This window comes from Typopeltis vanoorti, chromosome 3 (assembly GCF_054136105.1).
Source record: "Typopeltis vanoorti isolate ZY-2024b chromosome 3, IOZ_Tvanoo_1.0, whole genome shotgun sequence".
NCBI classification, from domain to species: Eukaryota; Metazoa; Arthropoda; class Arachnida; order Uropygi; family Thelyphonidae; genus Typopeltis; species Typopeltis vanoorti.
Genome location: NC_143551.1, coordinates 41,282,149 through 41,310,090, shown reverse-complemented (window position 1 = coordinate 41,310,090; position 27,942 = coordinate 41,282,149). Strand labels below are relative to the sequence as shown.

Sequence of the window (27,942 nt, the reverse complement as noted above, 5' to 3'; positions counted from 1 at the left end):
AATGTACTCTGGCAGAAAACAAACATGTATTACATGGAAAAAAACTGTTACATAAGGAAATTTAAAGAAGCTGCAAACATGCTTAGAATTCCAACACAATGCAATAAAAACCAAGGCTTAATTCTACACCAAGTTTGGTCAGCTTTGATAAAAAAATATACCTCAGTCAGACCTCGGACATTATGAATGTGAACAACAGCATCATGTGGCATCATCTAGCATTGTTTAAACTTACCACTGCTTTGAATCTGCATTCTGATTTTTTAATTTTATGAACAGTAAGATGACTACAACTGTATAGTATGAACTATTTTTGAATAATTTCTCTGTTTTGTTGTTTTAAACTTTAAGTTACCTTTTACCCATGAAGAGGTAACTCAAATGACTAACGAAACTTGTTGAGTTTTATTTCTTTATTGTGCTTTTAGCTTAATAAAAAAAATTTGGTCCAATTACCGGAATATGCCTTATGATTTTTTTTTTTTTTTTTTTTTTTTTTTTTTTTTTTTTTTTTTACTTCCAGGGAGTTTAAAGACTCATTGAGGGAGGGCACTACAACTCTCAGTCTTCACCAATCCATCACCAGCAACTACCTTCATCATCTACACCAACGCCATCTACTGCCGACCACCACCACCACTGGTATTTTCACAGACAATCACAAACATCCATGCCCACATCTGAATTTGAACCTGCAACTTTTTGGCTGGAGAGTGGGTACGCTAACCACTTAGCCAACCAGGCCGGCAAGAGAGAAATTGTGGCAATGTTTTTGAGGCAGTATGGTGTAAGGTGTAGGTTGAGAGAAAGACATTTAGTTGAAAGTTGCTATAGATCGGAGAATGTAAAGGAAGGTGATGAAGAAATGTATAAACAACTTGGATAAGTGAACAAAGGAATGGTAATTTTTATGGGGGATTTTAATTATGGCAGTATAGATTGGAATGGAGATAGCATTTGAGAATAAGGAAAATGAATTTTTTGAGTTCTTGAGAGATAACTATCTCAGGCAGCATGTAAAGAAGAGCACGTGAGGATCGAGAGTTCTAGATCTGATCATTTCATCAGAGCATGTAATTGTGGGAGAGATGTTTCACACTTTCCTCCAGTTGGTGAAAGTGATCATGAAGTAATCACCTGTGTTTCGGCCAGTCATAGGCAGACTGTGTGGAAAGGATATATGTGGAATTATAAGAGTGGTGATTATGACAAGTTTAGGAGACAGCTTGGAGCTATAACATGGAACGAGGAGTTAAGCGGTAAGGAAATATATCCTGCATGAGAACTGACAAAGAAATACATAACAGCATCAGCATGTGTGTGAATATATTCCAAAGGCCAAAAGACTGAATAAGGTAGGTGAAAAATGGATGAATGTGGAGCTTAAGCATGAAATCTGGAAAAAGAAGGTACTTTAGAGGAAGTACAAGATGAATATTGGTAATAATCAGTTACATAAAGAGTATAAGGAACAGGTCAGGAGAGCGATTCAGTTAGTAAGGAAAACAAAAGTGCAGTATTGGCAAATCAGGTAAAGAAAAACCTGAGAGAATTTTTCAGATGTGTGGCGAGTACAAGGAAGAATAATCATGGTAAGGTGGTAAGATAATGGATGAAAGTAGTAGAATGGTAACTGCTGATTGTTGAGGTATTTAGTGATCAATTTATAAGGATGTTTCATCCTAACCAGGGTGGAATCATGAGGAACTTAAGTTTAGAGCAGAGCTTCTTAAATTTTTCCCACTGGTGACCCCTTTTTGCCCAAGAAAATTTTACGCAACCCCAGGTATATAGGTATAAAATGTATACAAATCAAACATTTATGGATAATAAATCATAAAGAAATTTATTTAAAAACAATTCTTTGGTACGAGGATATGTTGAAAAGGGGTCCAGAGAAGATTCACAAAGGTGATCAGTGGTCTTTAGAATGTGGAGTATGAGGACAAATTGAGAGAATCTTAGTTGCAAAGCCTCGTGAATATGAGGAAGATGGGAGACATATAAGCTAGTCAGGAGTTGTTATCAGGTTGACATGGAAGATATTTTTCATAGAATGAGAGAGAGGAGATATGTAGAACAAGAGGTCCATCGCTGGAAACTGTATGAAGAGGGTGTGAGCAGATTAGTAGGTTCTTTGTATGGAGAGTGGTTGGAAAGTGGAATGCATTGACTGAGTGTAGATACACTGAATCAGTTTAAAGCATGGTTGGACAAGCATTGTGTGCAATAGTGTACACCTCCCATGTTGAGTCTCTGACTCCATGGAGGTCAGATGTTAATAATAATAATAATAATGATGACGATGATGATTAGTCAAACTGCAGATAAAAGACTTCATTCAGTGTGAAGATTGGAATTTGTAGTGTACATTCATTTTTCTAAAATGAATGCACACTACAAATTCCAAAACTAAAAGAAAAGATAGTAGTACGCATGCTACTCTTAGCCATAAGTGACAGGCTGGAAGACAGGAGTTAAAGAAGTGTTCCGCTATTTTGACATCATTGCATACATTACAGAGCGGATTACTGAAGTTGTAATGTTCACATTTAATCCAATTCGTTGGGTGTGACTATGCATGTCCTCCATGCCAAGTTTCAACATATTGGGTATCCTCTGCTATTACTGAGATTCTTTAAAGAAATTTGGATGTTTTTTCTTATGCTTGAAAATGCTTATTGTAAAATGATAAAGCTTCTGTGGTTTATGTATCTGCTATGGATATTGCAGTATCATGCATCTGTCTGATTGTGTTCACAGAAAGTTATCGAATACTGGTATAACTTCTATTATTCGACTTTTGTGTTAGGTGACTTAGTGTGAGAGGCAGGATCCTGCAGTCCTAAATGGTGCCCTCTATGGATGTGGTGATTGAATCTTGCTGAAGACTTTGGTACAGTCAGCTCTATGGACAGATGAATAAGGAATACCAATTCAACATAGCTAAATGAAAGTGTAGAAGAATATTTATAATATGAACAGCTGAGTTCTTCTCAAGGAAAAATAGGGAAAACAGATATTGAGGCAAGAGGACACAAGAATTTAAAGTGTGAAGTCACTACAAAACTTGTGAAACTTAGTGGACTGCTGCAATGGCAAGAAGGAAAATTAAAAGTGAAAAGAAATAACAGATGATGTTTAGAATTTCAGATATAAGAACAGAGTGGTGGAATATAATCTGCAAAACTTAGTCCTAGTATGAAGGGGGGTGAAGGGAATATTTTTTCAAGGATGCCTATGCATGTGAAGACATGGGTTACAATTCCATCTAAAGAACCTTTATAAGGGCAGTTCAATTAAAGATAAGTTAGCTTGTCTCATGGAAACAAGCTCATCCTCCCAGAAACTTGGTCAAGCATATGATTATAATAATGAGAATCTTGGCCACAAGTTGTCAATAGGTACTTCTTAAACAGATATCAGAGAATGACATCATGTTGATTTAATGGAAAATAACACCATAGGTGTATGAATAACTATGTTTAATTAATCTAATATTTATCCAGATCACATGGGCAGTGTCAACATAAAATATCAACATAAAATATGTTGTCACTCTCCTGATTGTTTGACCCTCAGAACACCATACTTGTTGACTTTGATTATCAGTTATACAGGGTATCCCAAAATTCACGCAAGAAGTAAATTTGATAGAAAACACAGGTTTTTAATTAAAAATTGTAATTTCTTATTGATTCATAAAGTATACAGTATAGGGTTATGCATGGAATAGCATATCGGGTAAATGGCCTCCACGGCTTTGCTGGCACATACACACTCTTTTGTCGAAATTTTCCATGACCGTTTTGCATAAATGTGGCTGAATTTCATTGATACAGTGCTCAATTTCCTCCTTCAAGGCGTGGATGGTTGTGGGCTTGTTGGCATAAATCTTAGACTTCAAAAAACTCCAAAGAAAAAAGTCCAACGGTGTTAACTCGCATGATCTGGGTGGCCAATTCTGATCACCAAAACAGGAAATTACAACCAGGAAATGACTCATGCAGAATCGAATTGTTTCTCGGGCTGTATGGCATGTGCCACTGTCTTGTTGAAACCATATGTGGTCCACATCCATATCTTGCAATTTAGGCACAAAAAACTGGATTATCATGTCGCAATAGCGAGCACCATTAACTGTTATTGCCTTACCAGCCGCATTTTCGAAGAAGAATGGACCAATGATGCCTCTAGCCCAAAATCCACACCAAACAGTGACACATTGTGGATGCATTTGTTTCTCAACAATCACTCGTGGATTTTCTGAACCCCAAATGCGACAATTTTGTCGATTAACGAAGCCATCAAGATGAAAATGAGCCTCATCGCTGAAGATGATTTTGTTCGAAAAATAAGCATCCGCTTGTTGTTGTTCCATAATCCATTCAACGAACTCTCTTCGCTGTGTGTGGTCATTTTTAATAACCCTGAACTGTCAGCTATCATGATGTCTTTTTTTTTTTTTATTGGCAACACTTTACCGCACAAATGGCGCTAAATTTAAATCTTGCGTGAATTTTGGGACACCCTGTATATATAATGTAGGGATAGAAGAGTAGAATTTCTCATATTTTTGGTAGCTTCTGACAACCATATTATTCAGACAAGGTGCATTTTCTAGCTGTGTCAAATTCAAGGAACAGCTACTAGTTGTTGAACCAATTTTGAGAGTAAGCCAGCTTTTGCCACTTTAGCTAGCGAAGTACTGACCAAACATGGCCTAATTTTGTGAAATGGTGAAAAAGTATAGAGAGTAAGCATTATTTTGTGAAGCATATTTTTTTCATGAAGAATGTTAGGTAACTAGAATGCATTACTTGAGGAAAGGAAAAAACGGTGAATGAATTTACAGTAAATTAAGTTTCAAGTGGTATAATAGGTATGCACAAAGGCTGGCAGTTCCTTTAATGGGTGTGTGATGATAATAATCTCATGAGCAATAATAACAATAATAATATATCTATTTTAAGAAAATTAACAGTAAGATACATACCTCCTTGTATGTGTTTTATTTTCTTGCACTTTGTAATTAATAATATTGTTACATAAGTCATCAACTAATGAGAAAAGTTCATTTTTCAGCTGTGTACAGTCAACACATATTAAATTTAAGTATACAATATCAGGTTTTAATTCAATTTCATCTTTAATTTTTCTTAATTCCACAATTTTCTGAAAAAAATTAAAATAAATTAAATTAAGAATTAATTGAAATTAAATCCAGAGCAAAATGATATTTTGTTTTAAACATATACACTTTCAATTTCCATTTTTTAGCAAAGTGAAAAAGGATTTTTATTTGACTGTATCAATATTAAGTTTAAATTTAAATAAATAAATATATACATATATATTTATTTATTGATTGATTGATTTGTTGATCAGAGGTTAGATAGTTATATATAGGTTAGAGGTTATATATATTATATATATTATACACATTAGGGTGGTGTCGAGGCTAGCTGGTGAAAGGATATACTGTCGGAGAGCTCCTGAAAGATTTGTGATTTTTGTTGATTTATTAATATTTTGTTAGATTTAATTGTGTAATTTTAGTATATTATTGCAGTTTTATTAGTGTAGTTAGTGTACTAAAGTGTTTTATAACATAAGCTATGTCGGGAAGTCGCCACTAGAAGGATTCGTAGTGTGTAGTGTTTGTGTAAGCTCCTGATAAGATAAGCGTTATTTTCAGTTATCGTTGATAAATCTACTTAAATATTGCATAGTTTTGTTTGCTTTCATATCTTAGTGCGTCTGTTTGTGTGTTTTTGGTGTTTATAATTTATAATTTGATAAAATACGTTACTAGTAAGTATGGCTCCAGTACGAAGGAAAATGGCGGCCAGTAATGAAGGTTTGCCATCTTCTTTCAAGAACGGTAACGTAAAGGAGATGATTTCAGCGTACTATCTGCAAAATGTACGCTTTGCGGAGTGCGGTCAGAGTGTGGTTAGATGATAATAAAGGAGTGAATGTGTGTAGAAAATGTAGGGAGAATGAGGAATTGAAGTGTATTTCGGATCGTGAGTGTGATATTTTTGTCAAACTTCAGAATGAAGAAAATAGGGATATGACAAGAAACGGTGAGGTTGTACCAAAGAATTGTGAGAGTGTGAACGTAGAAAGTGTGAATGATAGTATTAATGGTTTTACAGAGAATACAAAAGATGAGATAGATGCAATGAGTGAGATCGCGTTGTTGAATGGTGCGATACAAAGGGCAAAACAGCAGCTAGAGCGTATGAGCAAAAGTTGACTGAATGAACCAGCCAATAATAAAAAGTATCACAGGAAAAATAGGCGTATGAGTGTGAAGATGAACAAAATGAAGGAGAGAGTGCTGTATGGAGACTCGTTAGTACGAGGTGTGTTAGTAGAGGATTTGACAAAATCGTACCAACCTGGTGCGCCAATATAGGATGTAACTGAGTCTATTAGAGAGCAAAAGGAAAGAGTGAAAGAAATGATTGTTGTGGCAGGTACGAATGATTTGAAAGGAGATAAAATGGAAATGATAGAAAACCTGAATGAATTGTTTGAGGTAGCAAAAGAAAAGAGTGAGAGAGTTAGAATGATTAGTCTTTTGCCACAGTATGACAGTGAAATGTTTAAAAGGAGGGTAATAATTGCGAATGACTTTATGCGTGGGTTATGTATGACGAGTGGTGTGGAATTTGTGGACGTGTGGAGTGAGTTTGATGGGTGAAAGGATCTATATAAGATGGATGGCTTGCATTTGAATGGTTATGGTGTAAGAAGACTTCAGAAAGTGTTGCTGAATGTAGCGGATGTGCAAATTCAGGGAAACTAGATTTGTTAGGGGGGGGGGGAGGTGTAGATATACAGTCCTTAGGGAGGCAGTTGAATGAATGAATATAATATGCCTGAGCGAATAAGGACAACAAATCAGAGTGGGATAGTTAATATAAGGCATCAAGGTAGGATTGGGGCTAATGGGGGTCTTAAATTCATGTACACTAATGCTAGGAGTATTACAAACAAGAAGGAAGAGTTTTTGGCCATGGTTGGCACTTCCAGACCACAGGTTATTGGCATTAGTGAATCATGGCTGACTGTAGATGATATAGCTAGTGGGATTTAATGTGATGGATATAGTGTGTTCAGGAATGACAAGGAGAATAAAATGGGGGGAGGAGTATTGTTGATGATAGCTGATGAGCTATCATCAACGATACTCCTATACTCAATACAGCCAAGGAGAATAGAAGTTGAATTGCAGGATAGAGAAAAGAGCACATTTGAGGCCATTTGGTGTGAGATTGTGGCTAGCAGAACTAAATATACAGAACTAAAAAATATACTCATAGAAGAAATGAGTGGAAGGAGGGTAATTATGGGAAATTTCAACTATGGTCGCATTGATTGGAGTGAGGAGAGGACACATGGGAGGAAGGAATTGGATTTTATGCGGTTATTAAGGGATAACTATCTGCGACAGCATTTAATGGAAAATACTAGGGGTCAGAGAGTGCTTGACCTAGTAATTACATCTGAGGATTTGGCTGAAACAAATATGACCACATTGCCACCAATTGGTGAGAGTGATCATAGGGTCTTGATTTAGGAGGTGGCTAAAGGTGTGGAATTTACAATTAAGACAGGGTACATTGGAATTATCGGGCTGGTAAGTATGACAAGCTTAGGAGTTTGATTGGTTCAGTGCCATGACATGTACAACTGCAAGGGCTAGAAGTTGATAGTGTATGGGAGGTGGTAAAGAAGTGTTTGCATGAAGCAATTGCTGACTGTATACCTAGAGTCCGAATAATAAATCAAGTAGGGGTTAAATGGATGAATAACATCATTAAGCTTGAGCTGCAAAAAAAGAAACAACTATGGAGTGAATTTAAGGAGAAAGGTGACCAGCAGGCACATGAACGGTACAAAGTGCATTCCAGAAGGGTAATGAGTGTGGTAAGAAAAGCAAAAAAGGATTAGGAAAGAACATTGGCCATACAGGCTAAAGAGAATCCTAAATAGTTTTTTTAGATATGTAGCAAGTAAAAGGAAAAATGTACATGGCAGAATGATTTTAAAGAATGCCGATGTTGAGATCAGTTGAGATAGTTGAATTACTGAGTGAGCACTTTGCAAAAGTATATCATCCAGGTGGTGACATTGCAGAAACGAATAAACCAGTAGATTATACGGGAATTGTGGTTAATGAAGTGGAGGTGAGTAGTCTATTGCATAACCTCAATGTCAATACATCTGTGGGATTGGATGGTATACCAGCTCGTGTTGTACGAGAAGCAGCTAAAGAATTGTCAGTACCCTTGACCATTTTGTTTAATTTGAGTCTCGGGTCTGGGTTAGTCCCGAGGGGGTGGAAAGAGGGGAAAATAGTTCCACTACATAAAGGTGGTTCCAAGACTGCTGTTGTAAATTACCGACCGATTAGCATTGTCAAGGTCTTAGAGAAATTAATCAAGAAAAGAATACAGGATGGATAGATGAAAATAGGATATTGTATGAGGGACAACATGGTTTTGTGAAGGGTAGATCATGCCTCAGTAACTTGCTCACGTTTTATAACACAGAGACGGCTGAACTGGATAGGGGTAATGGGTTAACAATGATACTACTGGACCTTGCCAAGGCTTTTGACAGGGTGGTTGAAATAGAGATACCAGAGAGTGGTTTATGCAGGAGTGGAGTCTAAAAGACAACGTGACTAGTGGTGTGCCGCAGGGCTCTGTTCTTGGACCACTGCTTTTCAATTTGTTCATCAATGATATAGGAAAGGATTTAAGAGGAAGTGTTCACTTGTTTGCTGATGATGCAAAGTTGGGTATAGCAATTGTGAATGCACAGGATGTCAAAATTTTACAGGATGATTTGGTTAGTTTGTAGGACTGGGCTAGGAAAAATGGATGTCAATTTAATGTGGCAAAGTGTAAGGTTATGCACTTTGGGGTGAAAAGAATAGCAGCAGTATATCGCATTGGTGGAACTGTACTCTAGGAGATTGATGAGGCCAGGGATTTGGGAGTGTTGGTGGATAGGGAATTGAAGTTTAGAGGGCACATTGCAAAAGTGGCTAAATCAGCTCATCAAATCACTTGGTTGCTGAAAAATACTTTAACAAGCAGAGACAAACAAGTTATTGTTCCTCTGTATCGTTATGGGTCTAGATGGGATCTTATTGAGCCTTGATAAGATCCCATGTAGACTACTGTGCCCAGTTATGGGCACCAGGTTTTCTTCGAGATGGGGAGGAAGTGGAGAGGATCCAGAGACGAGTGACCAAGATGATAGAAGGTCTGTGGACATTATTAACCTTATGAGAATAGGTTGAAGATTTGTGGGTTGCAGAGATTGGACGATAGGCGAAGGAGGGGTGATATGATTGAGACATTCAAATTACTGAAGAGTTTCTATAAGATTGATCCAGAAGATATTTTTGAAAATATGACTGGTGGTAAGAGGACTAGGGGCAAGAGCGTGGTTGACAAGGGTGTTAGAGCTAGGTTTTTTACTTGGAGAGTGGTGAATGAGTGGAATAAGCTTCCAGAGTCTGTTGTGGGTGCTACGACCATGAATGAGTTCAAGGCAAGGTATGATAGATACTGTGTCAATGTCGAATAGTTGTTCTTGACATGATGTTAGGGCCTCCCTCGATGAGTCTGTCGACTCCTTGGAGTTGCCCGGAACAATAATAACAATATATATATATATATAAGATGAGCACAAAAATTTTAAATTAAAAAAATAACTGAATAATGTCTGTAAATGATAAAGACATCTTCCCTCTTTTATTTTAAATTCATATGTAGCAAGCTAAGGCAGAAACATACCAAATCATATCAGATTTGTAGTTAAGGTAATGAAAAGTTGCTAGGGCGCTAGGATACAGAACTGGATGGTAAATGAGGGTTTATTATATTATCATTATCAACTTCAGACCTCCAGAGCCAAAAGACTCATCACTGGAGATACACATTATCACACACAAAGCTCAACAAACTGTGCTTTAAACTCATTCACCATACTCTCAAGCAATGCAATCCATTACCATGCAACGAATCTGCTCTCTGCTCCTTTGCTCCCATTCTTCTTATACAATTTCAATGAATTTCTTCCACATTAACCTGGCAATAACCTCTGACCAACTTGCATGTCTCAATCACATCCCCCCCCCCCATTCATGAAAATTTGAATTTTCCGCATTCATTTTCCACATTCCAAAGACCAGTTACCACCTTAATCGATCTTCTTGGAACCTTTCCAATATATCCTCATCACCATGAAAATGAGTTAATAAATCTGTGCACAATAATTTACTTGATGCCTGATCAAGGCCTTAATACAACTGAATCATAGCATCTTTATTTTGGCATTAAGGTCTTTCATATCCTTACCATAATCTAATGTAATGACTTCACAATTTGTGCAATGTATAAGCCAGTTGTGGTATGCTTGATTTTTTTTGTTTGTACAACCTTGGCACATCTTTTGGAGAACCAAGGCATAGTTAGGAGATGGCAGGTCAGAGTAGTGTGAGAAATGTATGTTTCCATGCCAGTAAGAATTACTTCAGTGATAATACATTGGTGCATACATTTAGGTTGGAAGGCTAAAAACAATAGTCCAACCATGGGAATGAGGTATAAGGTACAGAAGTGATGGAAGCAGTCCCCTTTGGCAATATTATAATGCCAAACTACTCTTGTATGGGAGTGACTGTGTGAGCATTGTTCCATGGTACAGAAGACAAGCACTAGAATGTGATCAGAATTACCTAAGGGTCCACTTCATTCACTGTGTGTATTTGGAAGGGTCACTGGTGAGAAAGAGATTTAGGGTATTTGGGGAGTGGTTAAGGTTATCTGATATTCTGGTTTGTATGTGAACAATTTGTGTAAGGTCATTAGTGATAGTAAATGTTTCAGCAGTTCTGCTTGCATGATCAGAACAACTGGAGGAGGGAAGCCAGTTGGTGTTGTGGACATTGAAATCTCCTAACAGGATGATTTTGATGTTAAGGAAGTGGAAATGAGCAAGATCTATGTTTAAGGAGAGAAAATTAAAGACCTCAGAGTGGTTGGTGACATTGGAAAGCAATAGAGACAACAAATGAATTTGACTAAGTGGGGAGATTATCAATGAAGGCAGGTCAAAGTCAAAAAATTCTAGGTTAGATGTTCCACGGCATGGTATGTCAGAGTGGATATATGCCCAGATGCTTCCCTTGGGTCAAAAGGAATCAAGAATGTGTAGTTGGGAAAGTTGAGATGAATAGTGCTGGGGTGGGGGATATTTGGGTTTCTGCCAGGAAGAGTAGAGGTTTGGTAGACTGGAGATGGTAGTGGACACTATTAAGGCTGGAGTTGAGGCCAAGGATGTTGGTGAAGTGGATAGGTAAGGCTCTGTGGGGCATATACTAGGGTGGTCTGAAACGTTCTAGGCCTCGACCATAGATGGCAACACTATTGGCAAGATTTTTTTTTTCTAAGTTGATACATCTGTCATAAGCATCCATGCGAAATTGCAAGTCATTCTATCAAGTAGTTTGTTTTATACAGCTGTCTGAAGCAAAAGTGTTGTCTGTATCCCTTGAAATGGATAAAATTGAGTATCGTGCAGTTATAAAATTCTTTGTAAAAGAAGATTTAACACCAAAAGAAATTCATTCGAAGTTTATAAAAGTTTATGGGCACTCTTCTCCTTCATTTTCTTCAATTAAGAAATGGGCTGCCGAGTTTAAACATGGCCATACCAGCTTTGAAGATGATCCACGCAAAGGACATCCAAAAAGTGTAACAACACCAGAAATCATTGATCGAGTGCACGATATCGTATTGGATGACCAGCGAGTCAAAGTGTGTGAAATTGCTGAGGCTACAGGCATTTCAAAAGAATGTGTAGGATATATTTTGCACGAAAAATTGTATGAAAAAGCTTTGCGCAAGATGGGTGCCATGCTTGCTCACAGTAGATCAAAAATGCAGTTGCATGAAAATCTCTGAACAGTGCTTGGAGCATTTTAACAAGAATAAAACTGATTTTGTGCATTGATTTATTACTATTATTATTATTATTAATATTATTTGACACCTCCAGGGAGTCCAAGGAGACTCATCGAGGGAGGGTGTTGGATTCTGAATATATAGAGATTGGAGTAATTATTATTTGCTTCAGAATCCAACATGATCTTCCATCACAAAGGCTAGACTTGTAAATATTATTTAATGTAAACAACTTATTTTACAATTTAATATTCATATAACTACTTTAATTTTGTCTAATATCTAATTATTTAATCAAAGATATATGTATTAATAATGAAAAACTGTATTAAATATTATTAAGCTATTTTAATTATTACTATGTTAATATTATAAGAACTTGTATTTGATAATTTAACTGCGCATTAATTGAAATGTTAATATTCTCTATTTATTCCTATTTGTAGAAATTTAACATTATGTAATAGCTCAATTTTATTATGTTTTGTTTTGTTGTCATGGGGACGCATGTAAGTAAGCAAGCGCGAGTTTTGGAACACCACATGAGGAGAAGGTTTATTGAAAAGAGTTTTAGAAAGAGATCACGAGAACAATTTAGGCGGGAAGAACGGATATATAAGCGATGAACGCTGAAATTATAAATTTAAAAAAAAAAGAGAGAGAAAGGAGAGGATGGGCATTAGGTTGGAATCGGAGCATTCGGGAATCACAGTGCGATAATAGCGAGTCGGCAAGTCACTCAAGCAGCTATTTTAAGTCTACTAGTCGAGAAGCAGTTAGCTAATAAGTTGTAGAATAACAATTATAGCCATATAACTTAAACAAGTTATATGTCACCAAATTGAAGCCTTTGGCTCTTCATATGTCTAATAATTTATTAGTACACCTCTCGGCAATACTCATAGAAGGGTGGTAAGTTTTGTTCGCTACAAACTTGATATTAACTAGGTCTACCTACTCACTGATGAGACCTCAATAAAGGTTGAAACCGGTCTGGGTAGTGACCTTCTCTCATAATGTAGAACAGTAATACAGCTCCTAGGAGCTAAGTTCACATTATGGGTAAATATCAAGAATAGTGATCAGAGCTTGCTCCACCTTAGACATGAGTTGCCTCAGCTTGCACTACCTTAAGGGTCAGTTGCTGCAGTATCCAGGTATTTGCTTACGCTTGGAATCGCCGAACTTTATATATAGTTTCTACTATATTCGGCATGAAACTCTTTGAGTTTCTTATTTGGCTAAGAAACGATATGGGATATATATCCCTTAACTTACACAATTATAGCTATGAAAAACAGCTGAGAGACTATTAAATAGACTAGCAATACTTGAGTTGAGATTTAATTTCAGGGCTGACCTGTCAAGGACATACGGAACCTTGAAGCAAAGAACTATGTTTCTAGAGAATAGTAGAGGCTGTAAAATTGAAATTTACCATTAGCTGTGTTTAGAATTATAGTACCTAAAGCATTAATTGAATGCCAGAGGAATGAAAATATAAAACCTAAAGTTAAGGAATTATTGTGTTACCTAATTCATGAGTGATCAGTAGTGCTTCATGCAGGTACGTCTGATTATGTGTATTGTGACCGTGAATTAATTCAGTTAATGCTTAGAAGATTTATTTTAACGAGTGCCATTTATTGTTAAAAGTGTTTACAGTTTTAAAAAGTTTGTGAGTAAGTTGATGAAGAAAGAAGATTATCGGTAAGAACATTCCAACCATTAATATTCCTATGCAGAGATGTGAGTGTGTTTCATCCTAGAATTTCCTTATACTAACAATAACTGTTGAGGAAGTTAGCTAAAGTGTAAATTTAAAAGTGTTTGTTTGTGAAGAGGTATTACTGCAATTTTTGTTGTATTTGGAACTTAAGCAATTGTGAGAAGACTGTATCATAGAGATAACAGATTTACCATTGTATGAGTTGAATGATTGAATTTATCTGAGGAGTTAAAATTTTTGTGATATCTTAATTACTGATTTGAATTTAAGTGTAAAATTTGTGATTCTAAATTAAATGTTTGTTTTTGTTAATCAAAGGATGTATTTTGCCTGAATCTCTTTTACTGCACCATTCATAAAATATTCGAACCGAAGCGGGTAAATTAAGTAAGTAAATTTATACTCGGCCAGTATATATTTTAAGGATAAATAGTTGAAGGTTGATTTTTCTTCAATTCTTGAACTTATTCAGATATAGAGTGGCACAGTCTTTAAATATAAAATTTCTCTATATTTGAATTAGAAACCAACTAGCAACTTATTATTTTGTTTAAGAACATCATAGTGACTAACATGTCGGATCCAAAGTATAGATTGAGACAAAGTACGATCCAACAAGGGCACCTGCTCTACAACTCTGTCTCCACTACTCAATCCACTAACTAACCGCAACTACACCAACGCCATCTACCACCGACCACCATCACTAGTATTTCCACGGACACTCTATGGATGAGACTTGCATTCACCATGGACACACCAGAATTCAAACAGCAGTCAAAACAGTGGGCAGAAGCCGGTTGTTCAGCGCCAAAGAAGACAAAGTTGGTGTTATCAGCAGAAAAGGTCATGGCATCGGTGAACTGGATGCTAAAGGCATTTTGTTTATTAATTATCTTCAAAAGGGTAAAACAATAACCAGGGAATATTATTCCAATCTTTTAATCAGACTAGACAAAAAAATTCGTGAGAAAGACCTGGTTTGCAGAAGAAAAAAAAAAAAATCATCTTTCATCGGGACAATGCACCTGCCCACAAAAGTGTTTTGGCAATGGGAAAATTAAGGGATCTGCACTATGAATTGTTGGAACATCCACCCCATTCCCCAGATTTCGCTCCTCTGATTTCTATCTCTTCCCAAAACTAAAACTCTTCCTCACTGGTTAGCATTTTTCTTCGAATCAATTGGTGATTACAACTGTAGAGGGGTATTTTGCAGATCTTACTGAGAACCACTGCAGAGGCAGAATAATAGCACTGGAGCATTGCTGGAATAAATGTATTAGTCTTAAGGGAGATTATGTTGAAATTATAAATTCGTTTTTTAATTGTTAAGCCAAGAACTTTTCAGACCACCCTCATATTTGGCCGGAAGAGTCTTCTTGTATCCCTTCTGGGTCAGTCTCCCACTGATGATATGTTAATAAAGGTTGAAACTGGTCTGAGTAGTAGCTTTCCCATAAAGCATTGCATTATACACATCTGAAAGTCTTCATTTTGTGCTTCATTTTATGGGATACTAAAGCAAATAATGTGAATTCGTTGACTCAATATGCAAGTAGCCCAGTCATAAAAATATTTCACGCACAAACATTGTTTGCTTACACTTGAATAAAGGATTATACCAATAATAATCTCCTGGCTTGTTTAATTTTTAGTATAACAAAGTGAAAAAAGTAATACATTGTCCATGTTAGCAGTTACAAGTGAAAGAGATACAGGAAAATGGTTTATTTAAAGTCAGGTGTGAATAACAGTGAAGATAGTGTACACACTATCTTCACTGTTATTCAGCTTAACTATATGTCTTACATTATAAAGGAACGTGGCATTAGGCCTTATAACAAACTTTGAAAGATTCAATTCAGCATCTTACTTTATGCAGATGATGTTATACACTTAATTAAATCTGATGGAAGCTTACAGATTCCTGCAGAGGCAAGAGAGGAAAAAAAAAAAAACTATTAAAATAGGAAGGAATGATGAAAATATCAGCTTCAGCCTGAAAGGAGAATATACACAATAAGTGTGTAACAAGAGCTCCGGATTGAGATAAGTTATTCTTGAAATAATTAATTGTATATGAGTATTTGTTTGAGTAACAGCTGCTATAAAAGCTGTGTGCTACTAGTATTATTAATGTGTGGGATATTCTGTCTGAACTTAATTACGCTTTGTCATTCCATGACTTTAACTTAGACTTCAGTAGTTTCGTTAAGTGTGAGGTGCTACGTGTATTCTTTCGATTACATAAATGATTTGTGGATGTTTAGGGCAGATGGAAGGAGAGTGTGTGCAAAATGTGACCTGAACAAGGATTTGATGAATGCTAATATGAAATTAGCATTCATCAAATCCGGATTGAGATAAGTTATTCTTGAAATAATTAATTGTATATGAGTATTTGTTTGAGTAACAGCTGCTATAAAAGCTGTGTGCTACTAGTATTATTAATGTGTGGGATATTCTGTCTGAACTTAATTACGCTTTGTCATTCCATGACTTTAACTTAGACTTCAGTAGTTTCGTTAAGTGTGAGGTGCTATGTGTATTCTTTCGATTACATAAATGATTTGTGGATGTTTAGGGCAGATGGAAGGAGAGTGTGTGCAAAATGTGACCTGAACAAGGATTTGATGAATGCTAATATGAAATTGATGACAGAAAGTGTTAGTAGCAAGAATGATGCAGGGGAAAAAGAATGCACGTTCAAAAGAGAGGCGAAAAAATGTTAAAAAATCAGTAATAAAGAAAACGAGTTATTTGAAAACCATAATGGATGGTAAAAAGGACAAAAGTGAGGGGAGAGTGGCAGAAGGAAACGAAATTGAGAGAATGAATGAATGAATGAAACCGGAAACAGCGTGAAGCAAGATTCGAAAGTAGAAAAAATCAAAAGAATGGATGATAGCGAAAGTTGGACACATGGATAGAAAGTACAGAAACTCAAAAGGATGAATGAGAGTGAAAGTGAGAAGAGGGGAGGGGGGGGTTAAGAATTAGAAAATTAGAAGATTCAATGACAGAGAGAATGTGACGCGAGATTCAAAAGTTGAAGTGGATTAGATGAGGCAAGAGATGAAATGGATGTGGAATGAAATTAAGAAAATTCAGGTAAAAACGATTAAAACAAAACACGATGGCAGGAAAGAATTAACGAAAGATGAGCGAGTGGCGTTGTATGGCAACTCCATTATTAAAGGTGTGCTGGATGATAGGATGCACAAGGTATGTTTTCCAGGTGGAAAATGAGTAGAGTGACTAAGGCATTGGATATGAGGAGGGAGCGAGCAAAGGAGTTGATGGTTTTAATAGGTACAAATGATTTGACAGAGGACAAAGAGAATGTCAGAATGGATATCAGAAGGCTACTTAAATGGATAAAAGAGAACAGTGTGACAGGAAGGGTAGTAAGCGTGTTGCCTAGGTATGACTGTGGTGAGATGAGGAGGAGAGCAAGGATTATGAATGATATGTTGGCTGAAATGTGAGGAGAGGGGAATACAGTTTGTTAATGTGCGGAATGAGTTTGAAGGATGACGTGGGCTGTATGGGAGCGATGGACTGCATTTAAGTGGTTATGGTGTGAGTCACTTGGAAAGACTGCTGCCAGAAGGTAGAGAAGTGAGTAGAGAGAATGAATCAGATCAAGTGGGAAGTGATGTGGAAGAGATTGAAGAGGTGGTTATGAATGGGAAAGTGATTGGCATGAGTATAAAAAATGAGAGAATGGGTATGTAAGAGGAAAAGGGAAATGGGGAGGCTCAGGGTAGACAATGGCACACAGCGTGAGAAAGATGGATGCTCCAAGAGGATGCAAGAGCATGTGTAGACAGGAAAGGAATGGGATGAGCTGGGATCAAGAGGAAACAATTGGAATTGAAGAGGGTTCTAAAATGAATAAGCAGAAAGGGAAATAGGCCCAGTCGAGCATGGAGAGATCACATTGAATGAGTGGTATCAGTGGAACTAGCTGTAGATCCAGAAATGAGCTGTTGTGTTTGTATACAAATGCTAGAAGTATAAGAAACAAGGCACATGAAATGGTTGCACTAATTGCATCTTTTCACCCAAAGATTGTTGGAATAAGTAAGACATGGTTGGAAAAGGATGACATCCTGACAGGAATGGAGATGGAAGGGTATGATGTGTTTCATGAGGATAGAAGGGGTAAAAGGTGGGGGGGAAGGGGGTGCTACTGGTGATAGAAAAAGAGCTATGTCCATACAAAGTAAAGATGCAAGACAGAAATAGTGCCAGTGTTTTTTCAGGCAGTATGGTGTGAGATAGAGGTGAATGGAATCAAATACTTGGTTGGATGTTGTCATAGACCAGTTAATGTGGAGGGTGGTGATAATGAAATGTATGATCAAATTAGCAGCAAATAAGAAAAGGGTGATCATTATGGACGATTTTAATTATGGCAATATAGACTGGAATGATGAGATAACAACTGGAGGTAAAGAAAATGAGTTTCTCGAGTTTTTGAGGGATAACTATCTCAGACAGTATGTAACAGAGGGCATGTGAGGATTGAGGGTCTTGGATTTGGTCATCTCATCACAGGATGTAATTATAAATGAGGTGTCAAATCATCCACCAATTGGTGAGAATGAACATAAGGTGATTTCCTGATTGGTTGCCAGCAGTGTGAGGACCTCTGTGAGAAAAGGTTATATGTGGAACTACAAGGGGGGGTGATTATGAAAAGTTCAGGAGACAGATTGCCAGTGTAGCATGCAATGAGGAGTTAGCTGGAAAAGAGATCAATGCAGCTTGGGGGGATTTTCAAAAACTATCTAGTAGATGCAATGTCTAAATGTATTCCAAGGGTGAGAAGGTTAAATAAGGTAGGTGTAAGATGAATGAATAAAGAGATTAAGCATGCGATACAGAGAAAAAGGGCAGCATAAGAGAAGTGGAAATAACCAATTCCATGAGGTTTACAAAGGCCAGGCAAGGCAGGTGACTTCATTGGTGAGGGTAGCTAAAGTGAAGTATGAACAGCAGTTAGCTAATGAAGCCAAAAAGAATCCTAAGGAATTCTTTCGATATGTAGCCAGCAAAAGAAAGAATTATTATGGAAGGAAGACATTGATTGGAGAAAATGGTATAAAGACAGCTGTTGCAGAATCTGTGGAGGAGATACTTAATGAGCAGTTCATAAAAGTCTTTCAATCTTGTGAATGTGACTTCATGGAGAGATTGAGAGCAGTTGATGATGGGGAGGAGAAACTGATTGTAAATGAGCAAGAGGTGTATGGGGAGTTGAGCAAACTAGATGTTAATAAGACTGTGGGATTTGATAATATATCACCATGTATTCTGAAGGAATGTGCCAGAGAGTTGACACCTGCCTTGACATATTTTTTTTTTGATACAAGTCTTGCACTCAGTCAAGTTGCTAAGGAGTGGAAGGAGGGCAAGATTGTGCCACTTCATAAAGAAGGTGATCGAACTCAAGCATCAAACCATAGGCCTATCTGTGTGTCAGGTGTTGTGGTTAAGTTGTTGGAGAAGCGTGTGAAAACTAGGATTCAGAATTGGGTTGACAACAATGGTATTATCTTTGACGGACAGCATGGATTTGCTAAAGGGAGATCATGTTTTAGTAATCTATTTACTTATTACAATAAAGTGACTGCTTCCTTGGACAGAGGAGAAGGATACACAGTAATATACTTGGATTTCGCAAAGGCTTTTGATAGATTACCTCATAAGTTGACAGTCAAACTAGTGCAGATGGGATTGGATATCAAATTAGTGCATTGGATTGGAGACTGGCTATCTGATAGGTATCAACAAGTTGTGTATGGGGGGAGTGATATCCAGGAAAAGTAAAGTCACTAGTGGAGTGCCTCAGGTGTCTGTTTTAGGGCCATTACTGTTTAACTTGTATATTAATAATACTGGTGAAGATTTGGATAAAGATATTCAGTTGTTTGCGGAAGATGCAAAGTTGGGACAAACCATGAAGAGTAGAGAAGATGTTGTGGCCTTACAAGAAGACTTGAATAAATTGAGTGATTGGCATGGAAATGGGGATGTGAGATCCACGTTGCAAAATGTAAGGTTTTAAAATTGGAAAACAAAGATGAGATGCAGAATTTATGCTTAGCGACAATATATTATTGGAGGCAGAGGAAATAAGAGATCTGGGGGTGATAGTGGATAAGGATCTGAAATTTAGGGGACACATAGACAAAACTGTGAAGACAACACAAAGGCTTCTGGGAATGATGCGGAGTACACTGACTTGTAGAAGTAATGTTGTGTCCTGAATAATCAAAAAAATAAGTGGGACAAAACATTAATTTATTCAGGAACAACTGACCTTGACTGTAGGTAGAGAATGTGATGTTTTGACAATGAATGCTGTGTATATATGTATAAATAACACTAAGATAGAAGTGAAGAAATATTTAATATGAAAATTATGTGATACTTAACCTGTTTTGCAGGAAATCTAATAGAGAAATTTATTTAGGGTATTAATTTATTTAAAGTAATTTGTTCATGTATTATAAGAAAGCAAAGTGTATAAGCTAGGGTCCAAAGGTCACATTTCAGCCGTCCAGAATAACATATGGCCGGAGGGAAAGTGAAGTTACACAAAAAGGAAGCTAGAACGCTTTCTAAGAAAACACGGCACGCACACATGGAGGTGTGTGGAGTGCGGTAAACAACGTGGCGAAGTGCACGAATCTCCGAGATTGAAGTGGGCAATATAAACGCCAATCCCCCCCCACACACACACGAGCCGTTTTGGTTCCTGTTTCCTGACCCCGTGGACGTTGGCTCTCGGTCTCCGCCAGCGGAGAAGATTCTAGGCTGGCCATGGAAGTTATGAGTCATCTGCCGTAGCATGCGAGTTAGAGCTAGCTATTTCCTTAGACCAGGATAGCTATGCTATATCGTGCAACGATAATCCAGATGTGTGCCTGCAATACCAGTGAAAGTCCTGAGCGGCACATAGCCTTTCCAATTCAGAGAATCTGGCCGTGCAGCTATCGTGTGTGACCCAGAGAATTGTAGACCTTAAAGGAGCCTTGATGTCCAGACAAGGCTGAAGAAAGAACTGAAAGTCATTCTAGGAATGGTAATGTAGATTGTCATATTCTGTTTTCCAGTTGAAGATTTATGTGCGAAATCTTTAGGATATTTTGTGTAATGGACTTATTGTAAGGAACTTTAGGAACTATCCCTAATTTAGCATTGATCTGTCCCTGTTTGAGAAATGTTTCCCTAGAAGGGATCTGTATAAGAGATGATTGTGATATGTTGAGAAATATAACAAGTGACCACGTGAGTGATAAAGGATAGGCTACATAAGCTAGAAGTTTGTTAAATTATACACAGAAGCGGTCCAAGTAATGTGTATTGTAATGTTAATATTGAAATTGAGGTCTTGCTAGCAACACAATATAGTTAACCATGCATTTATGTTTTCTCATGTATAATTTCTTGATTTAATAAATATGTTTCATAGCATTTGCCTGTGTCCAACTTGTTATATGAATTCAAATAGCCACTCATAAAATTATCATCGAACCTAGCTGGAGGGACCCACGAGTATAATTTGATATTTAGAGCCACGACTGCATGCTAAGATAAAGAGAACAGGAATTAGTTTATTTATTGTTGGAAGTTTATTACTGTGTATCACTCTGAGAGAGCCACCTTGGATAAGAGCCTCGTCTATCCTCAGTATTGGCTGGTGCAGTTAAAATATAAATTTGTCAATATTTATCAGGTGAACTGTCTCAGAGGATATGTTTAAGAGCAGCGTCCCATACTTGGATAAAGCCCTAATCATAAATTAAATTACACATGACTAAACTTAAGAACAGCCTAAATTTAGCTTGTTTAAAGAAAGGGAAATTTGTATGAGTGAGTAGGGTATATATAACTAACAAGATTAGATAAAGATATAAAGGTAATATAGTTAAAGAATATACAAACCATATAAAGAATAGGTACATAACAGTAGGGAGATTCTTGTTCCATTGTTTAAGGCTTTTACTAGGCCACACATCGACTATTGTGCCCAGATTTTGTCACCTGGTTTTCAGAAGGACGAAGAGATGTTGGAAAGAGTCCAAAGGCGACTGACTAAGGTAGTTTCTAAAACCTCTGGAATGTCGAGTATGAGGAAAGATTGAGAAGATGTAATTTGCAGAGTCTGGTGAACAGGAGGAAGAGGGGAGATATGCTAGAGACCTATAAGTTAGTAAGGGGTTGTTATAGGATCAATGCTGGAGACGGTCTACAGAAAATAGTGGGAGATCGGGGGAGAACCAGAGGTCATCCTTGGAAACTGTATAAAGAAGGTGTGAGGAGAGGAGTGAGAAGCAGGTTTTTTTCGTACAGAGTTGTAAATGATTGGAATGCCTTGCCTGAGAGTGTGGTGTCTGCAATGAGTTTGAGTGTGTTTAAGACAATAATAAGATAATATTATAATAATAATAATAATATTATTATTATAACTACTTAAGCACATTTTTAGTGGCAAATTAAATACACAAAAACAGAATAAGTAATGCCAGGGTATGGTAAAAAGTCAGATGAATAAATGATAGTAGATCACTATAATATTTTTCAAAGAAAATATGATTGTTATGTAGGTTGCATGATCTAGAAAAAGTCCTCGGTCACTGAATTGTTGAGTATCCGGAAGAGCATGCATAATCATGATAATAATAATAATATATAAGGCATGTTCAGAAACTATGTTCCAATTGGTTGTAAATGAATGACATGACATTTTCAATATTACTTTGAATTGTCACACATTTATATATACTGTCAGCTACTTCTCCACTTATTTGCCCCAACATTGAGACATTTGTTATATTACTATTATTACTATTACTATTATTACGGGCAACTCCAGGGAGTCATTAGACTCATCGAGGGAGGCCCCAAATCATATTCATCACAACTATCTGACATTCATACAGTATCTATCATACCTCGCCTTAAACTCATTCACTGTCACAGCATCCACTACAGACTCAGGGAGCGCATTCCACTCATTCACTACTCTAAAAGTAAAGAACCCAGCTCTAACACCTTTACTAACCACACTTTTGCCCAGTTTCCATGGATGTCCCCTAGTCCTCCCACAACCAGCCCTGTTCTCAAAAATATCTTCTGAATTAATTTTATAGAAACCCTTCAGTAATTTGAATGTCTCAATCATATCTCCCCTCCTCCGCCTATCAACCAATTTTTGCAACCCACAAATCCTCAACCTGTTCTCATACGGTTCATTCCACAGACCTGCTATCATCTTGGTCACTCGCCTCTGGATCCTCTCCACATCCTCCCCATCAAGAAGAAACCTAGGTGACCAAATCTGAGCACAGTAGTCTAGATGGGGTCTTATCAAGGCTCGATAGAGAGGAACAATAACCTGCTTGTCTCTGCTTGTCAACGTATTCTTCAGCAACCAAGTGATTTGATGAGCTGTTTTGGTCACTTTTGCAATGTGTCCCCTAAATTTCAATTCCCTATCCACCAACACTCCTAAATCTCGTGCCTCATCAATTTCCTGGAGCAGGGTTCCACCAATGCAGTAAACTGCCTCCAATCTTTTCACCCCAAAATGCATAACCTTACATTTTGCCACATTAAACTGACATCCATTCTCCTTAGCCCAGACCTCCAATCTATCCAAATCATCCTGCAAAATTTTGACGTCATCTGCATTCACTATTGCCCTACCCAACTTCGCATCATCCGCAAACAAATGAACTGTTCCTCTCAGATCATTTCCTATATCATTTATGAACAAATTAAACAGCATTGGTCCAAGAACAGATCCTTGTGGCACACCACTAGTCACAGGCCGTCTTGTGGACTCTACTCCCGAGTAAACCACTCTCTGATATCTCTCCGTCAACCACCCTCCTATCCATCTCACCAACCCTATGTCCATTCCCATATGCTGCAATTTACTGAGTAGAATTCCATGTGGAATCCTGTCAAAGGCCTTGGCAAGGTCCAGTAGAATCACCGTAAACCCATTACCCTTATCCAGTTCAGCCGTCACTGTGTTATAATACGTGAGCAAGTTACTGAGGCATGACCTACCCTTCACAAAACCATGCTGTCCCCGATACAGTATCCCATTTTCTTCAATCCAATCTTGTATTTTCCTTTTGACTATTTTCTCTAAGACCTTTACAATGATTCCTGATATGCTAATCGGTCGGTAATTTACAACAGCAGTCTTGGAACCACCTTTATGCAGTGGAACTATTTTCCCCTCTTTCCACCCGCTCGGGACTAACCCAGACCCGAGACTCAAATTAAACAAAATGGTCAAGGGTACTGACAATTCTTTAGCTGCTTCTCGTACAACACGAGCTGGTATACCATCCAATCCCACAGATGTATTGACATTGAGGTTATGCAATAGACTACTCACCTCCACTTCATTAACCACAATTCCCGTATAATCTACTGGTTTATTCGTTTCTGCAATGTCACCACCGGGATGATATACTCTTGCAAAGTGCTCACTCAGTAACTCAACTATCTCAACCGATTCAGTTACCTCCCTACCATCGGCATTCTTTAAAATCAATCTGCCATGTACATTTTTCCTTTTACTTGCTACATATCTAAAAAACTGTTTAGGATTCTCTTTAGCCTGCATGGCCAATGTTCTTTCGTAATCCTTTTTTGCTTTTCTTACCACACTCGTCACCCTTCTGGCCTGCGCTTTATACCGTTCATGTGCCTGCCGGTCACCCTTCTCCTTAAATTCCCTCCATAGTTGTTTCTTTTTTTGCAACTCAAGCTTAATGGTGTTATTCATCCATTTAACCCCTACTTGATTTATTATTCGGACTCTAGGTATACAGTCAGCCATTGCTTCATGCAAGCACTTCTTAACTACCTCCCATGCACTATCAACTTCTAGTCCTTGCAGTTGTACATGCCATGGCACTGAACCAATCAAACTCCTAAGCTTGTCATACTTTCCAGCCCGATAATTCCACATGTACCCTGTCTTAATTGAAAATTCTACACCTTTAGCCACCTCCCAAGTTAAGACCCTATGATCACTCTCACCTATTGGTGGCAATGTGGTCATATTTGTTACAGCCAAATCCTCAGATGTAATTACTAGGTCAAGCACTCTCTGACCCCTAGTATTTTCCATTACATGCTGTCGCAGATAGTTATCCCTTAATAACCGCATAAAATCCAGTTCCTTCCTCCCATGTGTCCTCTCCTCACTCCAATCAATGCGACCATAGTTGAAATCTCCCATAATAATCACACTCCTTCCACCCATTTCTTCTATTTGCTTGTGCATACTGTCACCACCATCTTTTCCATCACCTGGTCTATAGCAGCACCCAATTGTATATTTAGTTCTGCTAGCCACAATCTCACACCAAATGGCCTCAAATGTGCTCTTTTCTCTATCCTGCAATTCAACTTCTATTCTCCTTGGCTGGAGCTCATCAGCTATCATCAACAATACTCCTCCCCCCATTTTATTCTCTCTGTCATTCCTGAACACACTATACCCATCACATTCAATCCCACTAGTTATATCATCTACAGTCAGCCATGTTTCACTAATACCTATAACCTGTGGTCTGGAAGTGCCAACCATGGCCAAAAACTCTTCCTTCTTGTTCCTAATACTCCTAGTATTAGTGTACATGAATTTAAGACCCCCATTAGCCCCAACCCTACCTTGATGCCTTATATTAACTATCCCACTCTGATTTGTTGTCCTTATTTGCTCTGGCATATTATATTCATTCTTACATTCAACTGCCTCCATAAGGACTGTATCTCTACCCACCCCCCCTAACAAATCTAGTTTCCCTGAATTTGCACATCCACTACATTCAGCAACACTTTCTCAAGTCTTCTTACACCGTAACCATTCAAATGCAAGCCATCCATCTTATATAGATCCTTTCGCCCATCAAACTCACTCTACACATCCACAAATTCCACACCACTCGTCATACATAACCCACGCATAAAGTCATTTGCAATTATAGCCCTCCTTTTAAACATTTCACTGTCATACCGTGGCAAAAGACTAATCATTCTAACTCTCTCACTCTTTTCTTTTGCTACCTCAAACAATTCATTCAGGTCTTCTATCATTTCCATTTTATCTCCTTTCAAATCATTCGTACCTGCCACAACAATCATTTCTTTCACCCTTTCCTTTTGCTCTCTAATAGACGCAGTTACGTCCTTTATGGTCGCACCAGGTTGGTACGATTTTGTCAAGTCCTCTACTAACACACCTCGTACTAACGAGTCTCCATATAGGGGTAAAGACTTTTGTATTCACTCATTATAGTCTGCCACTGTGGGATTTACCCAATCCTGCATGGCTGTATTCAACATCTGAATACAGCCATGCAGGATTGTGAAAAAGAAGGCACTGCTAAAAACAGTTTCAAGTGTTTAAAAAAAAAAAAAAGAAAGAAAAACGATGAAAGTCACTGGGTAAAGTTACTGGGTAGGGCACTGGCATACTTCCCAGCTGCATTGTTCAAGTTGGCACGTGTGAACAGTAGTGTGGAGACATGCTGCTATTATGAATTAAAACAACTCCAAAGTTAAGGAGGCCTCATCTGTTGTTTTCAATAGACTACCATAATTTTTTTTAAGTCTCACAGTAAACATATACATTTATTGCTGTTGCTTGAAAGTCAATGAGCAAAAGATCAGATCTATCTCGAAACAGTGCACATGGTCTTCCTGGAAAAAAACATTTGCTTAAATTTCTTTGCCTTTGGAGATCCACTATGACACCACTGCAATGACTGCTGCTTATTTGCTGGTATTACAGAGAAATTCAGGAAATTCAGAAATTCATCACCTTCATTATGATACCATTCCAAAAATGTTCAGTGCTACCAACATGGATCTGTTTTGTGATTATCATTGAGCATTTTTGGTAACCATCTTGCATACAATTTGCAATACTACAAGTCTTCTGTGATGATTTCCTGTAGTAAAGAATGAGAAATGTGCTAGAAATGTACTAAACTCCAAAATGGAGAATAGTCTTTTTTTTTTTTTTTTCTCATTCATCTGGTTAAACAAATCAGCAGTGATTAATGATAGGCAGTCACTTTGGTCTTCATCATACACATTCATCCTCCCCTCACTAAATATTCTACACCATCTTCTCACCATTCCCTCACTCACAGTATTTTCTCCATCCACCTTACTAACTAGTGTCAATAAATTTCAGTCAAGCAACCATTTTTAGAATTCAAAAATGTTGCCACTGGCTGTATCTCACAATTGGTTGGATTTTTTTATTTTTTTTACTCATTTTATAGCACAATGATAAAGTTATAAAGACAGACAGAGAAATGATAACATGTCTATTATATACTTTCTGGCTCCTATAATATCAATCCACAGTCACATCCCCACTCCTACCACTTACACCACTAGTATACATAACCAGAACTTAGTATCTAGCCATGACTCATAAGTATTTAATATCTGAATCAGCAGCATACATCAATGAGCCAATGGAAAATTAAAATTTTATCTTGTATAATTTAACATAAGGTGCTAAACATATTTTTGGTATATTATGCTATTTCATTTCATATATATGAAATAAAGTATACATCAAATGCATTTCATTACTAGTGATTTATCTATTTGATATAAGGTGTCATTTCATATATTCTGTGAATGAAGAACATGCATATTTTCTATGCTCACAAAAATATGCTTTACAAAAATAGCAAAATTTATACTTCACTTCTGCATAAAATTCAAGTCCTGGATCTTCTGTTAAAAATTCAGCAACCTCAGTAGCAGTTTCTCCATTCAGCAATTTCAAGAAAGCATCATATTCATTCAGATACCTGAAAATAGTTGATTCATAAGCAACAATTTTCACATGGTTATAGTGTTTGTTATTACTTTACTTTATGACAGAAGAACAATTTCATTTCATTCAAGATTGTGGCACGTCTATGGAATGAACCCTATGAGAATAGACTCAAGGACTATGAGCTTCAAAAAGTAAATGATAGGTGAATAAGAGGGGACATGATAGAAGTATGTAAGTTGTTGTTCTTCTTCTCCCTTCTACATGTTAAGCCTACTGGCCTGTTACACAGCTATCTTAAGCCCGTCTAAGTTGTACCCATCCCAAGGATAAGGTGACTAGCCCTATGCCTCCATGTATAGGGTTAG

General features: G+C 37.4%; 1 protein-coding gene across 1 annotated transcript in view; it reads right to left on the bottom strand.

Moving 5' to 3' along the window:
• The window catches only part of LOC150108079 (dynein axonemal heavy chain 3-like), a 1,881,116-nt gene that overhangs the window by 1,836,165 nt on the left and 17,009 nt on the right, over positions 1-27,942 (bottom strand). The window contains exon 2 of the mRNA XM_090415945.1: positions 27,463-27,608. Coding sequence (XP_090272071.1) covers positions 27,463-27,608 — 146 coding nt within the window. The remainder of the gene's footprint in view (positions 1-27,462; positions 27,609-27,942) is intronic.